Source organism: Neophocaena asiaeorientalis, unplaced genomic scaffold, assembly GCF_003031525.2.
Source record: "Neophocaena asiaeorientalis asiaeorientalis breed wild unplaced genomic scaffold, Neophocaena_asiaeorientalis_V1.1 scaffold95, whole genome shotgun sequence".
NCBI lineage: Eukaryota > Metazoa > Chordata > Mammalia > Artiodactyla > Phocoenidae > Neophocaena > Neophocaena asiaeorientalis.
Window position 1 is genome coordinate 1 of NW_020174924.1, and position 17,411 is coordinate 17,411.

The window sequence follows — 17,411 nt, forward strand, 5'->3', positions numbered from 1 at the left end:
AAAAAAAAAAAATTAAATTAATCAAAGTGTGAAACAAAGCTCACACTCTAAAAGGCGTTATTATTTTAATCTGTTCAGGAAACAAAGAAATCTCACCAATGTTTAAACTTTTGCAGTAGAAGCCTTTAAGAAAGTTACAAGCCTGTCATAAGCCTAATGTTTAAATTTCAGGCTGTCTTAGAACACAAAAAACTCAGTTTCTGAGGTTTAAGAAAAATCTTCGGTCATTAAAAGAAAGGTAAAGAACCAAGCAATTAGTTAGCTCCTACCTACCAAGTACAAAAGACTGTCCCACTCACCACAGTCAACTGTGGACTGGGTGAAGTCTGGAGACTTCTGCCCCAGGCCCCAAACTGGAATTGCACAGTGTGCAAAAAATCAAAACTGTGAAGTTCTAAGGGGAGTAACCAGAATACACGCGGTGCAAGCCACTACTGTGATCGCTGCCGATTTGAAAGCAGAAAAGTACTGGTCTTCGTGGGGATCAAAACAACATGCGATAGGTAACAGCTCCTGCAGATCTGCCAAACACAAGTGTATGCTATTTGTTGTGAGTGAATTGAGGGGAAAAAAATTCCCAAGAATGTACAGGAATAAAGTTAGCAATAAATCCTCTTCCCAACAGGTCTGAAATTGAGTGCAGTCAGGTCAGCAGCAGGCGGTCCCAACAAACTGGCTGCGTCCGTCCCCTGCCCGGGACCTCCCCTAGCCAGCTGCGGCTGCACCTTCGGGAGTTGTTATAGTAACCACACAGACACCAGCGGCGGGTATATGTCAAGAAATTCGAAGTCACTGCATAAACTGGGCTCTCTACTTCCTCCCGAGTAAGACAGAGTTTAATCTATGGCTTCACCTGCAATTTCGGCAAAATCTCCTTGACTTCTTCCTCTTCCTCAGCCATCATTTCCCAGACACCCTTAGCTTCTCCGCCCCCAACTTTATGACCACAGAGACGCATACCCGTCCCCACCATGGAGCCACAGCGACATCTAGAGCTCTGGAGGCTTACCGCGCCTGAGTTTTCAATGAAGCTGGTTTTCAAAGGGCGTCGCTCCAAACCTAATTAACCCAATGCCTATAGCTCAAAGGAAATGGTCTGCAATCACTTTCGAATTCATAAACTTTCTTTTCCAAATCCTGTAAACAAAATGTTCTCAGATTGAGTGTATACATATTATTGTTTCGTATCTTCCTATTTATTTATACCAAGATTATAATACCCCAAAAAAGAAAACAAGCTAAGACAGTGGATGCCTGTGTTGTTAAGTTTAAAATTTTGCAGGAAATGTAGTACAATGGTAAGGTAACTTGTCTGAATGTTTTCTAGGCCTTACAGTGATTTTCTATACATGAGGAATTTTATGATTTTGAACACACTATCCTAATAAATCTACTGCACTTGGGATGGTATTAAGAAAGCCATCACGGGCTTCCCTGGTGGCGCAGTGGTTGAGAGTCCGCCTGACGATGCAGGGGACACGGGCTCGTGCCCCGGTCCACGGAGCGGCTGGGCCCGTGAGCCATGGCCGCTGAGCCTGCATGTCCGGAGCCTGTGCTCCGCAGCGGGAGAGGCCACAACAGTGATACCGCAAAAAAAAAAAGAAAGCCATCACTAATACACTAATAGTATATGTATTAGTACACTAATAATGCTTATATATTGATAGGCTTTATCCCCAAGGGTATTTAAAAAAACAATGTCTCTGGAGAGGGAAATAGGGGGACTGAGGGTTGTCTAGGCAAAGAACATTCTTTTCACTGGGTACACTTTTGAATGTTTTATCATGTACATGTATTACCTATTCGAAAACAAACATAATTTTTATTAAACATTTTTAAAAAATATATTTATTTATTTTTGGCTGCGTTGGGTCTTCAATGCTGCACGTGGGTTTCTCTAGCTGCAGTGAGTGGGGGCTGCTCTGCGTTGCGGTGTGCGGGCTTCTCATTGTGGTGGCTTCTCTTGTTGTGGAGCATGGGCTCTAGACACATGGGCTCAGTAGTTGTGGCTCACGGGCTCTAGAGCGCAGGCTCGGTAGCTGTGGCACAGGGGCTTAGTTGCTACGCAGCACGTGGGATCTTCTCGGACCAGGGCTCGAACCTGTGTCCCCAGGTGGACACAGGTGGATTCTTAACCTCTGTGCTACCAGGGAAGTTCCCAAACATAATTTTTACATAAAAAAGTATTTGCTTCCACATAGACTATCTCTGAAAGAGACACAAGACACTGGGAACAGGAATTGCTTCCAGAAAGGGGAAGTGAGTGGTTGGGGAATAGGGGTGAAAGGTAGAATTTTCACTCTGTGAATTTTTTTTGTACCTTTTGAATTCGTACCATATGAATGTATTAAACACTTAAATAACTTTTTTTTTAAGTACCATGTAATAGTCCACCAGAGTTTTTCTTTACCTTTTAGTTTTAATTATAGCTTACTTACACTTCAAACTGATTCTGTGAACCTAACAAAGGAAGAAGCAAAGATTCAGGGCAGAACTCATGAATGTACAAAAATTATTTCTTCAAATCATTTTTTAACAAAATTTAAAACTTCATAGGGCAGAAAAAACTTTGCAATCTATAAAATCTGTGTAATTAGCAATGAAATAGTGAAAAATGTTTTTAAGCTTTTAAGTCAAGATTTTTTTCATCCTCTTTCTCAGACACCATTTTAACTTTGGGGTTCAGTAAAAAATAGTTTTGAAGAGATTTTATATTCTATACTCCTAAAGAAGAAAACATTACTTGCTTGCTATTAAATTATGTAAAGCAAGGGCATTCACTTGCCTTTCTGCAATAACTAAATATAAAATATCCTCAAATGATTTCAGTATGACTTTTATTACCTAAAAAACAATGGAATTTGGAATTTAGGGTAATTCCATTGTAGTTCCTCCCAAACCAGTAACAATAAATCATAAAATCTAAGCGGTAGAAAAGGCTGTAAGGATAATTTAATTCAATCCCTCACTTTACAGATGTAGAAACAAAGGCCCAGAAAATTTAAACTCAAACTTGCACAACTAACAGATGGAAAAAAAAAAAACTGGAACCTTGATCTTCTTCCTCCCAACCAGTATACTTTCAAGTCTTGCCTCTAATAGGATGTAAAGTTACTGAAAGTGTCCTTCAAATTTCTTTCTTGGCTCTACATTTTAAATAAGTTTCCTGTGACAGTAATCAGAAATGATCACTATTTAATAAAGAAAAACAAGGAATAAATCGTTAAAAGTATTTTAATTAGTATAATCTCTTGAGATCAACAACACATTGGTAAGTTTTCTGCAGTAGAAGTGCATTTCTAAATAAGTAGACTATTTGCTAGTAACAGCTAGCAAAAGGGTAAAGAAAGTAATTTTATTCTAAAATAAATGCCAAAAAGTCAACTTTACAAAATAACTTTATCAATGTGAATTATTTTAAAATAGAAATAGGAACTAAACATACATGCATCAAATTGTACCTTCATTCACTGACATGAGCACACCTCCAAACAAGTTAATACAAGGGCAAATACATTAAGTATATACAAATAAATGTACACACCCAAGTAACAAGCTACAGGCTCACTCACTATTTCCTGAAACCAAAATCTTCACATAAACATACTGCCAAATGCAGCAAAAAAACAATGTAAAGGAACATACATATACATGTATGTATAAATACCAGAACCCAAAGTGACATGTAGCCATATAACATAGGTACTTACATAGTATGTTTAAAAACATGGCCTATTCAGAAATACCCCAGACAGAAACAAATGGTGATCTACAAAACACCCAATAATATTGTAAGCTTTTCACTACCAGTGAAAACTCAACAGTTCACCCTAAAATTGAGTTTAATAAAATGCTTACACCTTAAAGAATAGAAACAGAAAAGGAAACCTGATTCTAAAGCCACCCACCACTGCCACTGAATCTCTTATAAGTTGAAAATGTGAAGACAACTTCGAAGACTCAATACAAACAGAGAGGGTGGTGACTCCTATCTAAAACAAAGATTATTTACTAAATGAAATCACTGAAAGTAAACAGAGAAACATTCTGTAAGGTGAACTAAATTCTTTTTACTTTAAAGGCCCTGCTAGAGACTTGCTGCTGCTCTAATTCATTACTTGGGGAGGCAAAACTAAAAAAGCTGTTGGTGGGTTCAGGTGCTGTGGGAGAACCCACAAAAAATGGTCTGAACTGAAAATCTCCATCTCCACCACCCCGATTTCGAACTGGTGTACTGTCCAAAGGAAACTTGGAGCTGTTCCCTAGGAGAAAAATAAGGGAAGAACTTAAGCATCTATTTCCTTACAGATCTTTTGGAACAAAAAGACAAAGTCATTCAATAAATATTGTAACAGAACTCAACTCCTATGAGATGGATAAAACATAAAGCTTGGATAAAGAAAAGGACTATGACGGTCCCCTCCCCTGACCACAGTATATATACCATACCTTCTTCTGTGTGCAGTTTCCAATGATAGCCATTATCTCATCACCAAAAGTAATTTAACGCAATGAAATACTTTAGTAGAGCTAAAATTTATAGTACCACAATTTCATTCATTATCTATTAATCTATATCAAAGGAATAACATATGTATTCGTGTGTGTGTGTAAACTTTTGTTTAAGAACAAATCTTTTTTTAGGATTTCCATAAACACTCTGGAAAACATATGACAACCATGAAAACCTGGCACATATTTATGACCCGAGATCAATTAGAATAGCCTTAAGAAAAATTGTACAATAGATCTAATAAAATAAGCATTTAACAACTTCCACTGAACGCATCCTTGGCTTTAGTTACATAACTAAAGGAGAATGCTGACTATATCTGCTTCAAGCCAACGATGGTAGCAAGAGGTAAAAGTATTAAAAAGGTAAGTGTGCACAAAAACAGGAACAGGTAAGAACTGGTGAAAATGAAAGAAATTGAAATAAATGTGGACCGTGACAAGGAAAAACTAAGAACACCTATAATGCCCACAAACAATAATACTTTGATTGACTAAATTATATGATTAACTGAAAATTAAGAAGAAACTTATTTTTGTTTCGATTCCCATAGCTGATATTTTTCATCTCATTACTTCATGCCTTTTCTAGGACATCGTCTCCTCCCCCACAATAAAATTCAAAAAATGAGGTTTTATAAAAATCCAGCTCAAGAATTTTTACTTTTTTGTGTGCCAAAATTTATTAATAGCATAGTAAAATCTATTGGATTCTGTTATATCAAGAGTAGTATAAAGGGGAGAACTCAGGAAGAGATACGAGATTCATTGCATCTGACAAGGCATCTAATAAGCAGAAAAGCTAGACTGTACATTTCCATGGGGCAGTAATCCTATCTGGATAATCTTTATATCCTCATTGCCTAAGATTATGCCTAGTAGCCTGGCACATGAATCATGTTTGGTAAATATTTGATGAATGTATGAATGAATAAACAGAAGAACAAACAAACCAAACAACCGACAATAACTTAAGTACTGTACAATCAGTATTGTCACGTGAAAGAAACTAAAACTTGGCCTTCTCAGAGGATAGCAAATACTTAAGAGTGTGGGCTCTGAAGATAGCTCTGTGACCTTGACCAATTTATTTAAACTTTATGTTCCTCAGTTTTCTCATCTGTAAAATAGGGATGATGATAATAACACCTACCTCATAAAGTTTTGAAAATAACACAAATACATGTAAAGTTATAATAGTCTCTAGCACTTAGTAAGGAATCATTAAATGTCAGCTAATATTATTATTATTACTGCAACTAAATAGCTTTTCATTTGAAGTGGCAATTTGCAACTTTAATTTTGGAATTATTTACTCTGTTCAAATAAATTGAAGATGTAACTTAAATGTAAGCAAATAAAATAGATAAAAGTAATGATGGGCAGGTTGACATGCGGATGAAGAACTTAGAGCCTACTACTACTCTAGGTCTCTGGAGTCTCCACTAACTGCTTGGAATTATGCAAGGCACAGTGTGAAAAATCACTGATTTAAAGAACAGATATTGGATATTACATGTCATTTCTTACCTAATGGGAAGCCAAAAACACCAGACTGTGCAATCATAGATGGTTCAAGGGTACCATCTTGGTTAGCAATAGTGATATTTCGTAGCCTAAGGCTATCATAGAGGCCTTGGAGCTTTTGATACTGGCGATTTCTCTCCATAAGTTTCTCAGAGATGTCACTGAACTTTTTCTTGTATTCTTCTAGCACTTTCTTCATGGAGGTGACCTCCCCTTTCATAGAGGTCAATTCTAAATCCTTGCTCTGTATTTGCTGAGTATATATCTTCTCCAACTGTTTCAGATGGCCCTCAGCCTTGCTGAAATTGTATTCTTGATAGAGACGCTCCTGGTGTACCTGTCCCAAGACAGAAAGGAAAGATTTAAGGTAATAAATGCAAAGTTGTATATTTTAACTTTATATTGATACAAACACAGAAAGAAAAGAAAGACACACATACTGAGATGTTATTACTTTAAAGTTTAGAACCAGGTTTAGAATTAGGATGTACAATAGGATGGTTATTATAGAAAATAATACGCCATGTCACTAAATGCATAGAAAAAAAAATCTGGAGGAATATTCTCAAACCACTACAGACTACCAAAAGGTATTTGTTTAACCTTAACAAGTGACATGTAGCCCAAAGGTTTCTAATATATAATACTATATTTCAAGTAATCCATAGTGTGGATAACAGATTATATAAGATAGCCCGCCCCCAATTATCCCTGCCTCCTAGTACTTATATCCTCCCCTTGAGTGTGGACAGGACCTGTGATTAGAATACAGGAAAAATGACAGGATATGGCTTCATCAGTACATTACATGAGAATATAAGGTTTGTCTTACTAGCACACTCTCTCTCTTGCTGGATTTGTGGAAGCAAGAGGCCAAATTGGAAAGGCCAACAGGCAAGTAACTAAGAGCAGCCTCTGGGCAATAGCCAGCAAAATACTGAGGTCACAGTGACTTTAAGTATAGACTTTACAACCTTCACAAAAATTAACTCGAAACTGATTACATATCTAAATGTAAAACACCAAAACTATAAAATTCCTATAAGTTAACATAGGAGAAAATCTAAATGACCTCGGGTTTGGTGGTGACTTTTTAGATAAAATACCAAAGGCACAATCTATAAAAGAAATAACTGACAAGCCAGACTTCATTAAAATTAAAAATTTCTGTTCTGCAAAAGACAATGTCAAGAGAATAAGAAGACAAGCCACAGACTAAGAGAAAATATTTACAAAAGACACATCTGGTAAGATATGTCCAAAACATTTTCAAAAGGCACATCTGATTAAGAACTCTTAAAACTCAACAATAAGAAAACAACCCAATTTAAAAAAATGGGCCAAAGACCTTAATAGACACTTCACCGAAGAATATATACCGATGACAAAAAAGTGTATGAAAAGATGCTCCACATCATATGTAATCAGGGAAATGTAAATTAAAACAATGAGATACGACTACATACCTGTTAGAATGACACAAATTCAGAACACTAACAATCCCAAATACTGTCAAGATGTAGAGCAAAAGGAACTCTTTCATTGCTGGTAGGAATGCAAAATGTTATCACCACTTAGGAAGATAGTCCGGCAGTTTCTTACAAAAGTAAACATACTCTTGCCATACAATCCAGCAATTGTGCTCTTTAGTATTTACCCAAAGGAGCTGAAAATATATGTTCTGCATACAGATATGTGTAGCAGTTTTATTCATAATTACCAAAAGATGGAAGCAATCAAGATGTCCTTTAGCAGGTGAATAGATAAATCTAACAATGGAATACAATTCAACACTAAAAAGAAGTGGACACTATCAAGCCATGAAAAAACATGGAGGAAACAAATTCATATTAGTAAGTGAAAGAAGTCAATATGAAAAGGCTACAAACTGTATTATTCCAATTATATGACAGTCTGGAAAAGGCAAAACTGTGGAGACAGTAAAACTATCAGTGGTTGCCAGGAGTTGGTGGTAAGGAGAGATGAATAGGTGGTGCACAGAGGAATTTTAGGGCAGTGAAACTACTCTATATGACACTGTCATAGTGCATACACATTATATATTTGTCCAAACTCATGGAATGTACAACCCAAAGAGAGAATCCTAATATAAACAATGGACTTTGGTGGGTGATAGTGATGCGTCAATGTAAGTTCATCATTTGTAACAAATGTACCACTCTGGTGGGGGATGTTGATAATGGGGAGGCTGTGCATGTGTGGGGACAGGGCATATAGGAAAACTCTGCACCTTCCTCTCAAATTTGCTGTGAACCTAAAACTGCTTTAAAAATAAAGTCCATTAAAGATAATAAGAACAGGCCCTCAGTCTGATAGTTCATTAGAAAGTGAATGCTGCCAACAACCACATGAGCTTCGAAGCAGATCCTTCTCCAGTCAAGATTCAGATGAAACTGCAGCCCTTGTCAACACCTTGACTGCAGCCTTGTGAGACCCTGAGCAGAATCCATGCGTAGACTCTTGATCCACAGAAACTGAGATAATAAACATGTGTTGTTTTTAGGCCACTAAATTTGCTGTTTAAGCCACTAAACTTGTTATACATCAATAGACAACTACTACACACAGAAACCAATTTTGGCTTATCTTTGGATTCACTGTCCTTTAAATATTGACAGAAAGTGAAATATGACCACTCTTTTTTTTAACCATTTTTTAATTTGCCCATCCTATATAGTTTGATGTAACTCTACCAAGTCTGGGTTACCTGTCCCTATAATGTGGTCCCATAGCACTTTCTACTTCCCTTATCATTATCGGCATGAAAAACGTATTGTAAATGTTTGGGTTTTTTCTTTATCTTTATCACCACTAAACTGTAGCCTCCTTGAAGCTCCTTATATATTGTTCATTACTGTATACCCAGCACCTAAGATGGTGCATGAGATATAAGTGTTTCCTGGCATTCCTGGCATTCAAAAAACTATATGCTGAATATATATATATATATATATATATATAGAGAGAGAGAGAGAGAGAGAGAGAGAGAGAGAGAAAGAGAGGGAGAGAATGACTAATAGGAAAAAAAGTGAATAAATGAAGTAGAGAAAAATCATTTCTGGCTACTAGTTCATTCACTGGTTTCCACCACATCTGAAAAGATGAGAACAATACCACATGTTCATGTTCAATCAATACTACCCCCCCAAATTGGAATCTACTTTAAGACAGAATGTCTATTCATTCAGTCAATAAGTATTTACTGAGACTTAAGACCAGTAATGATGGTCACTGAGTACCCAGAGAAATACAGGAATCAAAACTTGACCTAAAGAGCTCTCCTAACTAGAGGAGATGAACAAATATATAAATAATTACAATACAGGATAAATGATACAACAAAGGTAAGCATAAGAAGATACAGGATCATGTAAGAGGAACACCTTACCTAGAAAAATATAATGATAATAGTTACTTGACAGATGACAAATAGAACCTTTAAGAAGCATTATTATAAATGCATATACAAGATATAACAATATACTCAAGGACATGATAAAAGTTCTCCACAGGAAGGCAAAGGCAGAAATCAAAAAGGGAAAGAAATAAGTATGTGAATTTGAAGATAAAAATGCTCATCACAGCATTTTTAAAAATAACTTACAAACAAATTATGATACAATCCAATCATTAAAATTATAACTACATCAAATACACAAAAATTTTAAACTTCTGTATGTCAAAAAAATCAATGAAGAGTAATAAAAGATAAGTGGAAAAAAATTTTCTAGCAACATCTGAGTTAAGTATATGTATAGAAAGAATTCTTTCAAATCAGTAGGGAAAAAACTACAGCAACTAAAAAAACAAACTGAAACAGGCAATTAATAAAAGAAAAATACATTAAAAATACAAGAAAATGTGTTCATCTGAAAGTCATCCAAGAAATGAATATTCAGAGAGCAATAAGATTCTATTTTACCCATATCTAATTGGTGAGTAGAAAGTATGGAGAACAAGCACCCTCCTACACTTCTTAAGGGAACACAAATTGACATGATCTAACTGGAGGGCAACTTAAAAATACTACAATTTTTAAAACTTTGACATGTTTAAATCCACTTTCAGGAACTTAAACTTAGCAAAATATTAAGGATATGAATTTAATGATAACTGCCCATCACAGCATTTTTAAATAATGGAAATAAATTATGATATATTATGACCATTAAAATTCTGATTATAGAATGGCTAATTTTTAAATATTTAATAAAATACTCATAACAGGCATAATATATTATCAATTTACCTGGCCACTGAAACAGTGTCTGTGGTATTACCCTATTTTTGTACAGACAAAATATATTATTTTGCCTATATACAAAATATATAGACTATATATATACATATATATATATATTTATATGCAGAAAAAGTCTAGTAGGGACTTCTCTGGTGGTCCAGCGGTTAAGACTCCACACTCCCAATGCAGGGGGCCCAGGCCCAGGGAATTAGATACCACATGCCACAACTTAAAGAGCCCGCATGCCACAACTAAAGATCCCGCATGCTGCAATGAAGATCCTGAATGTGGGAATGAAGATCCCGAGTGCCGCAACTAAGACCCAGAGTAGCCAAATAAGTAAATAAATAAATATTTTAAAAAGAGAGAGAGAGAGAGAGAGAACACACAAAAAAAGAAAAAGTCTAGCAATACACAAACAAAAATATATCAACACTGGTTATCTCTGAGTGATGGAATTATGGATGATTTTTTATTTTCTTCCTTTTGGATTTTCAACAATAAACATATTACTTTAGAAAAAAAGAAAATTTATTAAAAATAAAGTTTTCCATACATTCATTAAAAAATAAATACAAACACAGTGAAGGAAAAACATTAGAAGCTTTCACATGTGCCTCAAATCATACCCTCCAGAGAATCTAGCCTAAGCACTAACCTGATACGTCCAGAAGGCCAGCGCTCGGGAGCTAATGTCCAACACAATCTCTGGTCGAAGTCCCGCCAATACCATGGCTTTATATTCCTCTGATGGACTGAGTTCTGTGCGGACAATATCTAGCTTTCCAGAAAGAGTACTGTTGCAGGCAGGGCAGATAGCTGGTGAACGACTAAACTCACCACTGCCATGCTGATCACAGAATATATGAGAGCAGGCAGTGACCCATGCATAACCAGAGAGTTTGATGCGACACTTGCGATAGTTACAAAGCAGCATGTCTTCACACAAAGACATAATAGATAATAAGGTTTCCAGATGCTGAAAAGAATCCAAAAAAGGGGTAAATGAAAAAGTCAAATTGCAGTAAAATTAAATAAATAGATAAGTAAAACGTTTTTATTCTATTAAGACAAAATAATGTACCTTTTATTAGGCTTTTGTATTTATTATAATAAATATATAATATTGATTTCAGTTACCCAAAAATACTGGGTTCCTTCTTTGTGCAAACCACTACCAAGGCCATGAAAAAACTTTTTAAGGAAAAAGTTAAAGACATAGGTGGTTCCACATCTTACTTACAAGTCAAAAATATATGTTCATGGAAAAAAATGGTTTAGGAACATTTACAAAGTACAAACAAATAAAAATTAAATTAGTGCTTTTTGCCATTCCTCAATACCTAAACAAAAATCCAAATTTATTACCCATTCATAGTTCGCTAGAATATTTTAGTATCCCTTCTCACACTTGGAAGATATAAAAGTCCAGGCACTGATTTCAGGCATTCTTTATTTTAAGTTACGTTTTTAGGTTTTCATATATGCTGATTCCTCAGATTCTTTACCTGTGCTGCCTTGACTAAAAAAGAGTAGTAATCTGATAGTATTAAATGGAAACTAACCTAATTCATCCAAGTAGTTGACATTATGAAGCCTGAAAATCTATATAAAAGCAGATTTTATCACCAATTAAACAACTCACCTATTAATATAAATACTATTCAGTGCTGCGCTTCTATTTCAAACATTTGTAAAAACATATAAATACACAAGTTATTTTTCAATATAGTGTTCACTGTTACTGGAGTTTTACTAATCCAAACTAGGCAGCAGTATTCTGAATATACCAAAATTAGTCATATATTGTATAAAATAATGTAACACACCAATTATACACCAAGGGAAAATGGTCACATTTATGAACTGATAAATTCCGTCAAGAATGTTGCCTTGGTCATAGTGGTGGACAAGAATGCTCTGACATCTTTACCCCAAATGCCCCAGCTGAGAGTGTCTCCACAGGCATAGGCACCAGGCGGCCGGAGTTATGAGGCCTATTTTCCCTCCGGCAGGGCAATATGCCGAGGGGTAGCAGAAGAGATGGAAACAGTTTGGAACCTGAGCCCCTTCTCAGGCAGAGCGAGAAGCGCAGCTAATTCCAAATTTCCCACAAGGTGGGAGAAAGAGCCAATTTAGTGAGCTGTCCAAGTCAGCAAGGACAAAGTTTTGAGGGTTAGCTTAGACTCACGGAAACTTCAAATTCGCAGCCCGCTTTCCACGCTCGAAAGAGAAAATACTAACAACACTAATACCAATAAAATTTCTAACCGGAGGCGCCCAGGAAAAGCGCGGGAAAACGCCGTTGCCTCCTCAACTCCGACGAGCGACGATTCGCCACGGACGTCGCCACTACGTCTGAGGGCGCATGCGCGGAGTCGCCCGGGAGCCTGCAGGGGGCTGAGCGCCCGGGTTCTCGCCGCTCAGGATCCTGGGACCCGCCGGGCTGTGGCACCCGCGCTAGGGCCTGGCCTAGGTTTCCCACTTGGGAGCCCCGCAGATACTGTCATCGTGTGCTCTTTTTCAGCCCTCGACTGGCACAAGAGTGACATAGCTGTCATGGGCCTAACATTTGAGGTCAGAGCAGAGTGCGTACAGTTGAGAAGCTAACAGCCTCTGAGTACCCGCAGGTGTTTGTCCTGGGAAAATCTGGGGAGTACCGACTGGGCAACAAAGGCTTTCTAAGTATTTAAGGGAAAAGTCCCCAAAATTGTGCGATACCTATAATTTGACACCTAACACCTCTGTGTTGAGGTAGACTCTGCCATTTTTTTTATCCATCTTGAAATAGACATCTTTCCAGCTTTTCCACATCCTCTGTATAATATTAAAGAACTTTTCTTGATTCAGAGTCTGCATTATGAACATTCATTGCAGCTCTAGGAACGAAGTGATAGGATCGGGTATCACAGCTGTTTTGAGGTTATCTGCCTGTGTGCTTTCCTGGACCTGCTTGTAATTGTTTAAATATCTGTACTGGCTTTATCCTAATGCTGTTACCTGTCACATTTTCTGTTCTGTGCATACTGTATGACTTTCTGCTCAATCTGTGAGTCTATTAGAACTCATATTAGAAATTAAGCTGAGCTTGAGGGGTTCTCAGGATACATGCCTTAATGCTGTCTTTTGTCGCCACCTTTCCAGATTATGTGAAAACAGTATGAATTAGTAACAGAAACAACCCAATAAATCAGTAACACAATGGACACTAAGCCCTGCAAACCCCTTTATGGGTTGTGAATCTGTATATTAAACCTTTCTCCTTCAAACAGAAACCTATCCTGATTAAACAACTTTCTGCTCGTTTTTTGTCTATTTGCAACTAGTTCATAGTAATCAGGGTCATCTTGGCCTTTGTATACTTTTCCTAAAGCATCTTCTGACAGTTTAGAATAGAAGCTCAATTCTAGTGGTACAAAATAGGTTTGAAGAAAATTAGGGGTTCATGTGTAAACCATGTAATCCTTAACATGTTCTGGTTATCTGAGCCTTTTGTGCATTTTCTGGTTTTAACTATGCCAAATGTAGAAATATTACTTAAAGTACAATAAAAGGGTATAATCTCATTTCAAGTTATAAACACAAAGCATTCAAATTCTACCAGTACCTAACTTTATGATTCTAGCCAAGTTACCTTTGTGCTGCAGTATGATCCCTTCCTGCTTCTTCATCAATATCAATTCCCCAGTGATACTGATTCCCCAAACCTTAGTGTTACCCACACCATTTTCTCTCTAACTCAGTTTCCAATTTCCAACCCATTTAGCTAAAAGCCTGTATGAATTAAAACACACACACACACACACACACACACCCCACACACATTTTGGGATGGGGGGAGAGAACCTGTTTTGCCAGATAGGAGAAAAGGGGGGTGGCTACAAAGTCTTAATATCCCAGTAGACTGGAACACCAGGAATTGACCTGTTTCTTGGTGGCATGTTGTTGGCAAAACTAGTAAAGTAGTCTTGTTCAGGCTTGAGGCAGATGCAGGCCTCTGCTCGACCTGTGACCCTGCCTGGACTGCGCGCCTGCTTGCACACCTAACAATTGCTGCTAGCAAGTCAAGCGGTGCTTACAATAACAAAGGGAGTGGGTCTTGGAATTTCTGGAGTCCTGGGGACCTGGCCAGTCCTCCACGGTCTGGAACATCTTGTGACTCACATGGTGAAACCAACAGCATTGTTGAATCCAGAACTGCATTTTTGCACACAAACTGATGATACCAGTTTGAGGCCAGGAATTATAAACGGAAGCACCCAGAACTCCAATCTGAAGTCTCACCTGTGGGGTGGATGCACCATCCGGGACCCTTCCTAATTGGGGCTCCAGATTGCTGTCACTTGGGACTTTCCAGTTGCTGTTTGGATCTGGAAGTAGGTGTTGGCACAATTCGGTGATGTATATCCTGTTATGTTTCTCTAATATTCTTATTCCTTTCCTTCTAATTACTGTATATTAAAATTAAGTTTAATCACCTTCCATTAAAGAATTGATTAAAGCTGTTTATTTATGTGAAACAAGTGGTTATTTTGCCACTTCCAGTTGCTGTTTGGATCTGGAAGTAGGTGTCGGCACAATTCGGTGATGTATATCCTGTTGTTTCTCTAATATTCTTATTCCTTTCCTTCTAATGACTGTATATTAAAATTAAGTTTAATCACCTTCCATTAAAGAATTGATTAAAGCTGTTTATTTATGTGAAACAAGTGGTTATTTTGCCAGCGAATCCAACAAACCTTAAAACTGAAAGCAGGCTTTCAGCAAAACACATATCCTGTTCTCTCATGACAGACAAAACCTTCAATGGCTCATTTCTAAGGTGCTCCTGGGGATGAGACCACTGAAATCAATCAAGGCTGGGATACAGAGACCCATCGACCAAAAAGATCTCTTTAAAATATTGGTTTTTATTATTAAATATCAAGCTTATCAAAAATGTATGTTAATATGGTGTATCACATTGATTGATTTGCATATATTGAAGAATCCTTGCATCCCTGGGATAAATCCCACTTGATCATGGTGTATGATCCTTTTAATGTGTTGTTGGATTCTATTTGCTAATATTTGTTGAGAATTTTTGCATCTATATTCATCAGTGATATTGGTCTGTAATTTTCTTTTTTGGAGTATCATTGTCTGGTTTTGGTATCAGGGTGATGGTGGTCTCATAGAATGAGTTTGGGAGTGTTCCTTCCTCTGCAGTTTTTTGGAAGAGTTTGAGAAGGATGGGTGTTAGCTCTTCTCTAAGTGTTTGACAGAATTCACCTGTGAAGCCATCTCGTCCTGGACTTCTGTTTGTTGAGAGATTTTAAATCACAGTTTCAATTTCATTACTTGTGATTGGTCTTTTCATATTTTCTGTTTCTTCCTGGTTCAGTCTTGGAAGGTTATACCTTTCTAAGAATTTGTCCATTTCTTCCAAGTTGTCCATTTTATTGGCATAGAGTTGCTTGTAGTTGTCTCTTAGGATACTTTGTATTTTTGCAGTGTCCATTGTAACTTCACCTTTTTCATTTCTAATTTTATTGATTTGAGTCCTCTCCCTCTTTCTCTTGATGAATCTAGCTAATGGTTTATCAATTTTGTTTACCTTCTCAAAGAACAAGCTTTTAGTTTTATTGATCCTTGCTATTGTTTTCTTTGTTTCTATTTCATTTATTTCTGCTCTGATCTTTATGATTTCTTTCCTTCTGCTAACTTTGGGTTTTGTTTGTTCTTCTTTCTCTAGTTCCTTTAGGTGTAAGGTTAGAGTGTTTGTTTGAGATTTTTCTTGTTCCTTGAGGTAGGCTTGTATAGCTATAAACTTCCCTCTTAGAACTGCTTTTGCCGCATCCCATAGGTTTTGGATTGTCATGTTTTTGTTGTCATTTGTCTCTAGGTATATTTTGATTTCCTCTTTGATTTCTTCAGTGATCTCTTGGTTATTTAGTAACGTATTGCTTAGTCTCCATGTGTTCGTGTTTTTTTACGTTTTTTTCTTTGTAATTGATTTCTAATCTCACAGCATTGTGGCCAGAAATGATGCATGATATGCTTTCAATTTTCTTAAATTCACTAAGGCTTGATTTGTGACCCAAGATGTGATCTATCATGGAGAATGTTCCATGCGCACTTGAGAAGAAAGTGTAATCTGCTGTTTTTGGATGGAATGTCCTATAAATTTCTATTAAATCTATCTTGTCTATTGTGTCATTTAAAGTTTGTGTTTCCTTACTTGTCTATCTTTCTGTGAATGTCTTGCATGTTCTAAAACTACTAAATCTTCTCACACAACAAATATCAGTTGGCCATAATTTTAATTCATTGTTTTTGAGATGTAAAGGTAATACACATACCTTGTATTAATTCATTTTAACAGCCAAATGCTACAAACCACAATTTATTCATTCATTCTTCTAATGGATATTAGTTCCAGGCTTTTACAATTAAAAATACAACTGCAATGAACTTTCTGTACATGCCTCCTTGAATACACATGTCAAGAATTCTTATAGAATATAATACTCAAAGAGCAGGTATAAGCATCTTCCAATAAACTAGATGTTGCCAAACCATTCTCTAAAGTAATAACATAAATTTCACTGCCACCAGCAAAGATGAGAGCCCACTACTCCAGCCTCGGCAACATTTTAAGTGTCAAGGTTGTTTTGTTTTCATTTTTGCCCATCTGATGGCAGTGAAATGGTATCTCAGTGTTGTTTTAATGTGGAAATCTTTTATTACTAGTTAGGTAAAGCATCTTTTCATGTGCATTACTACTCAGCATCCTCATCTATGAATTGTCCATTCATATCCTTTGATCATTTTCTTGATTTAAATGGAGACTTCGTCAGTTACATGATGTGCAAATATAAGTTTGAATTTTAGTGTATACAAATTTATTGATCTTTCCTTTTTGTGCTTTATGTGTACTCTAGTGTCATAGTCTTTGCTTTTCTACAGGTTTAAAGTTTTGCTTTCCATTTACAGATCTTTAATCCATTCTTCCTAAGAAGCCTGGATAAACTCTGAAAGCACAATTTGTGCTTACATATCACTTATACCATTTAACTGCAGGTTACTTTACCTTTCAAAATGGTATTTTTACCATGAAGTTTGATTT

At 36.6% G+C, this 17,411-nt stretch overlaps 1 protein-coding gene across 2 annotated transcripts; it reads right to left on the reverse strand.

Moving 5' to 3' along the window:
• Positions 1–3,218: 3,218 nt before the first annotated feature.
• CCNB1IP1 (cyclin B1 interacting protein 1) lies at positions 3,219–14,834 on the reverse strand. Of its 2 annotated transcripts, XM_024761318.1 has the most exons (4): positions 14,588–14,834; positions 10,962–11,282; positions 6,043–6,376; positions 3,219–4,262 (listed from the first exon to the last, which is right to left on the reverse strand). In XM_024761318.1, the coding sequence occupies exons 2-4, from the start codon at positions 11,256–11,258 to the stop codon at positions 4,060–4,062; spliced, it is 834 nt and encodes a 277-aa protein (XP_024617086.1). In that variant the 5' UTR covers positions 11,259–11,282; positions 14,588–14,834; the 3' UTR covers positions 3,219–4,059. The 2 variants fall into 2 exon arrangements, with proteins under 2 accessions (XP_024617086.1, XP_024617085.1); XM_024761317.1 differs by lacking the exon at positions 14,588–14,834 and having other exon boundaries at positions 10,962–12,767.
• Positions 14,835–17,411: the final 2,577 nt, after the last annotated feature.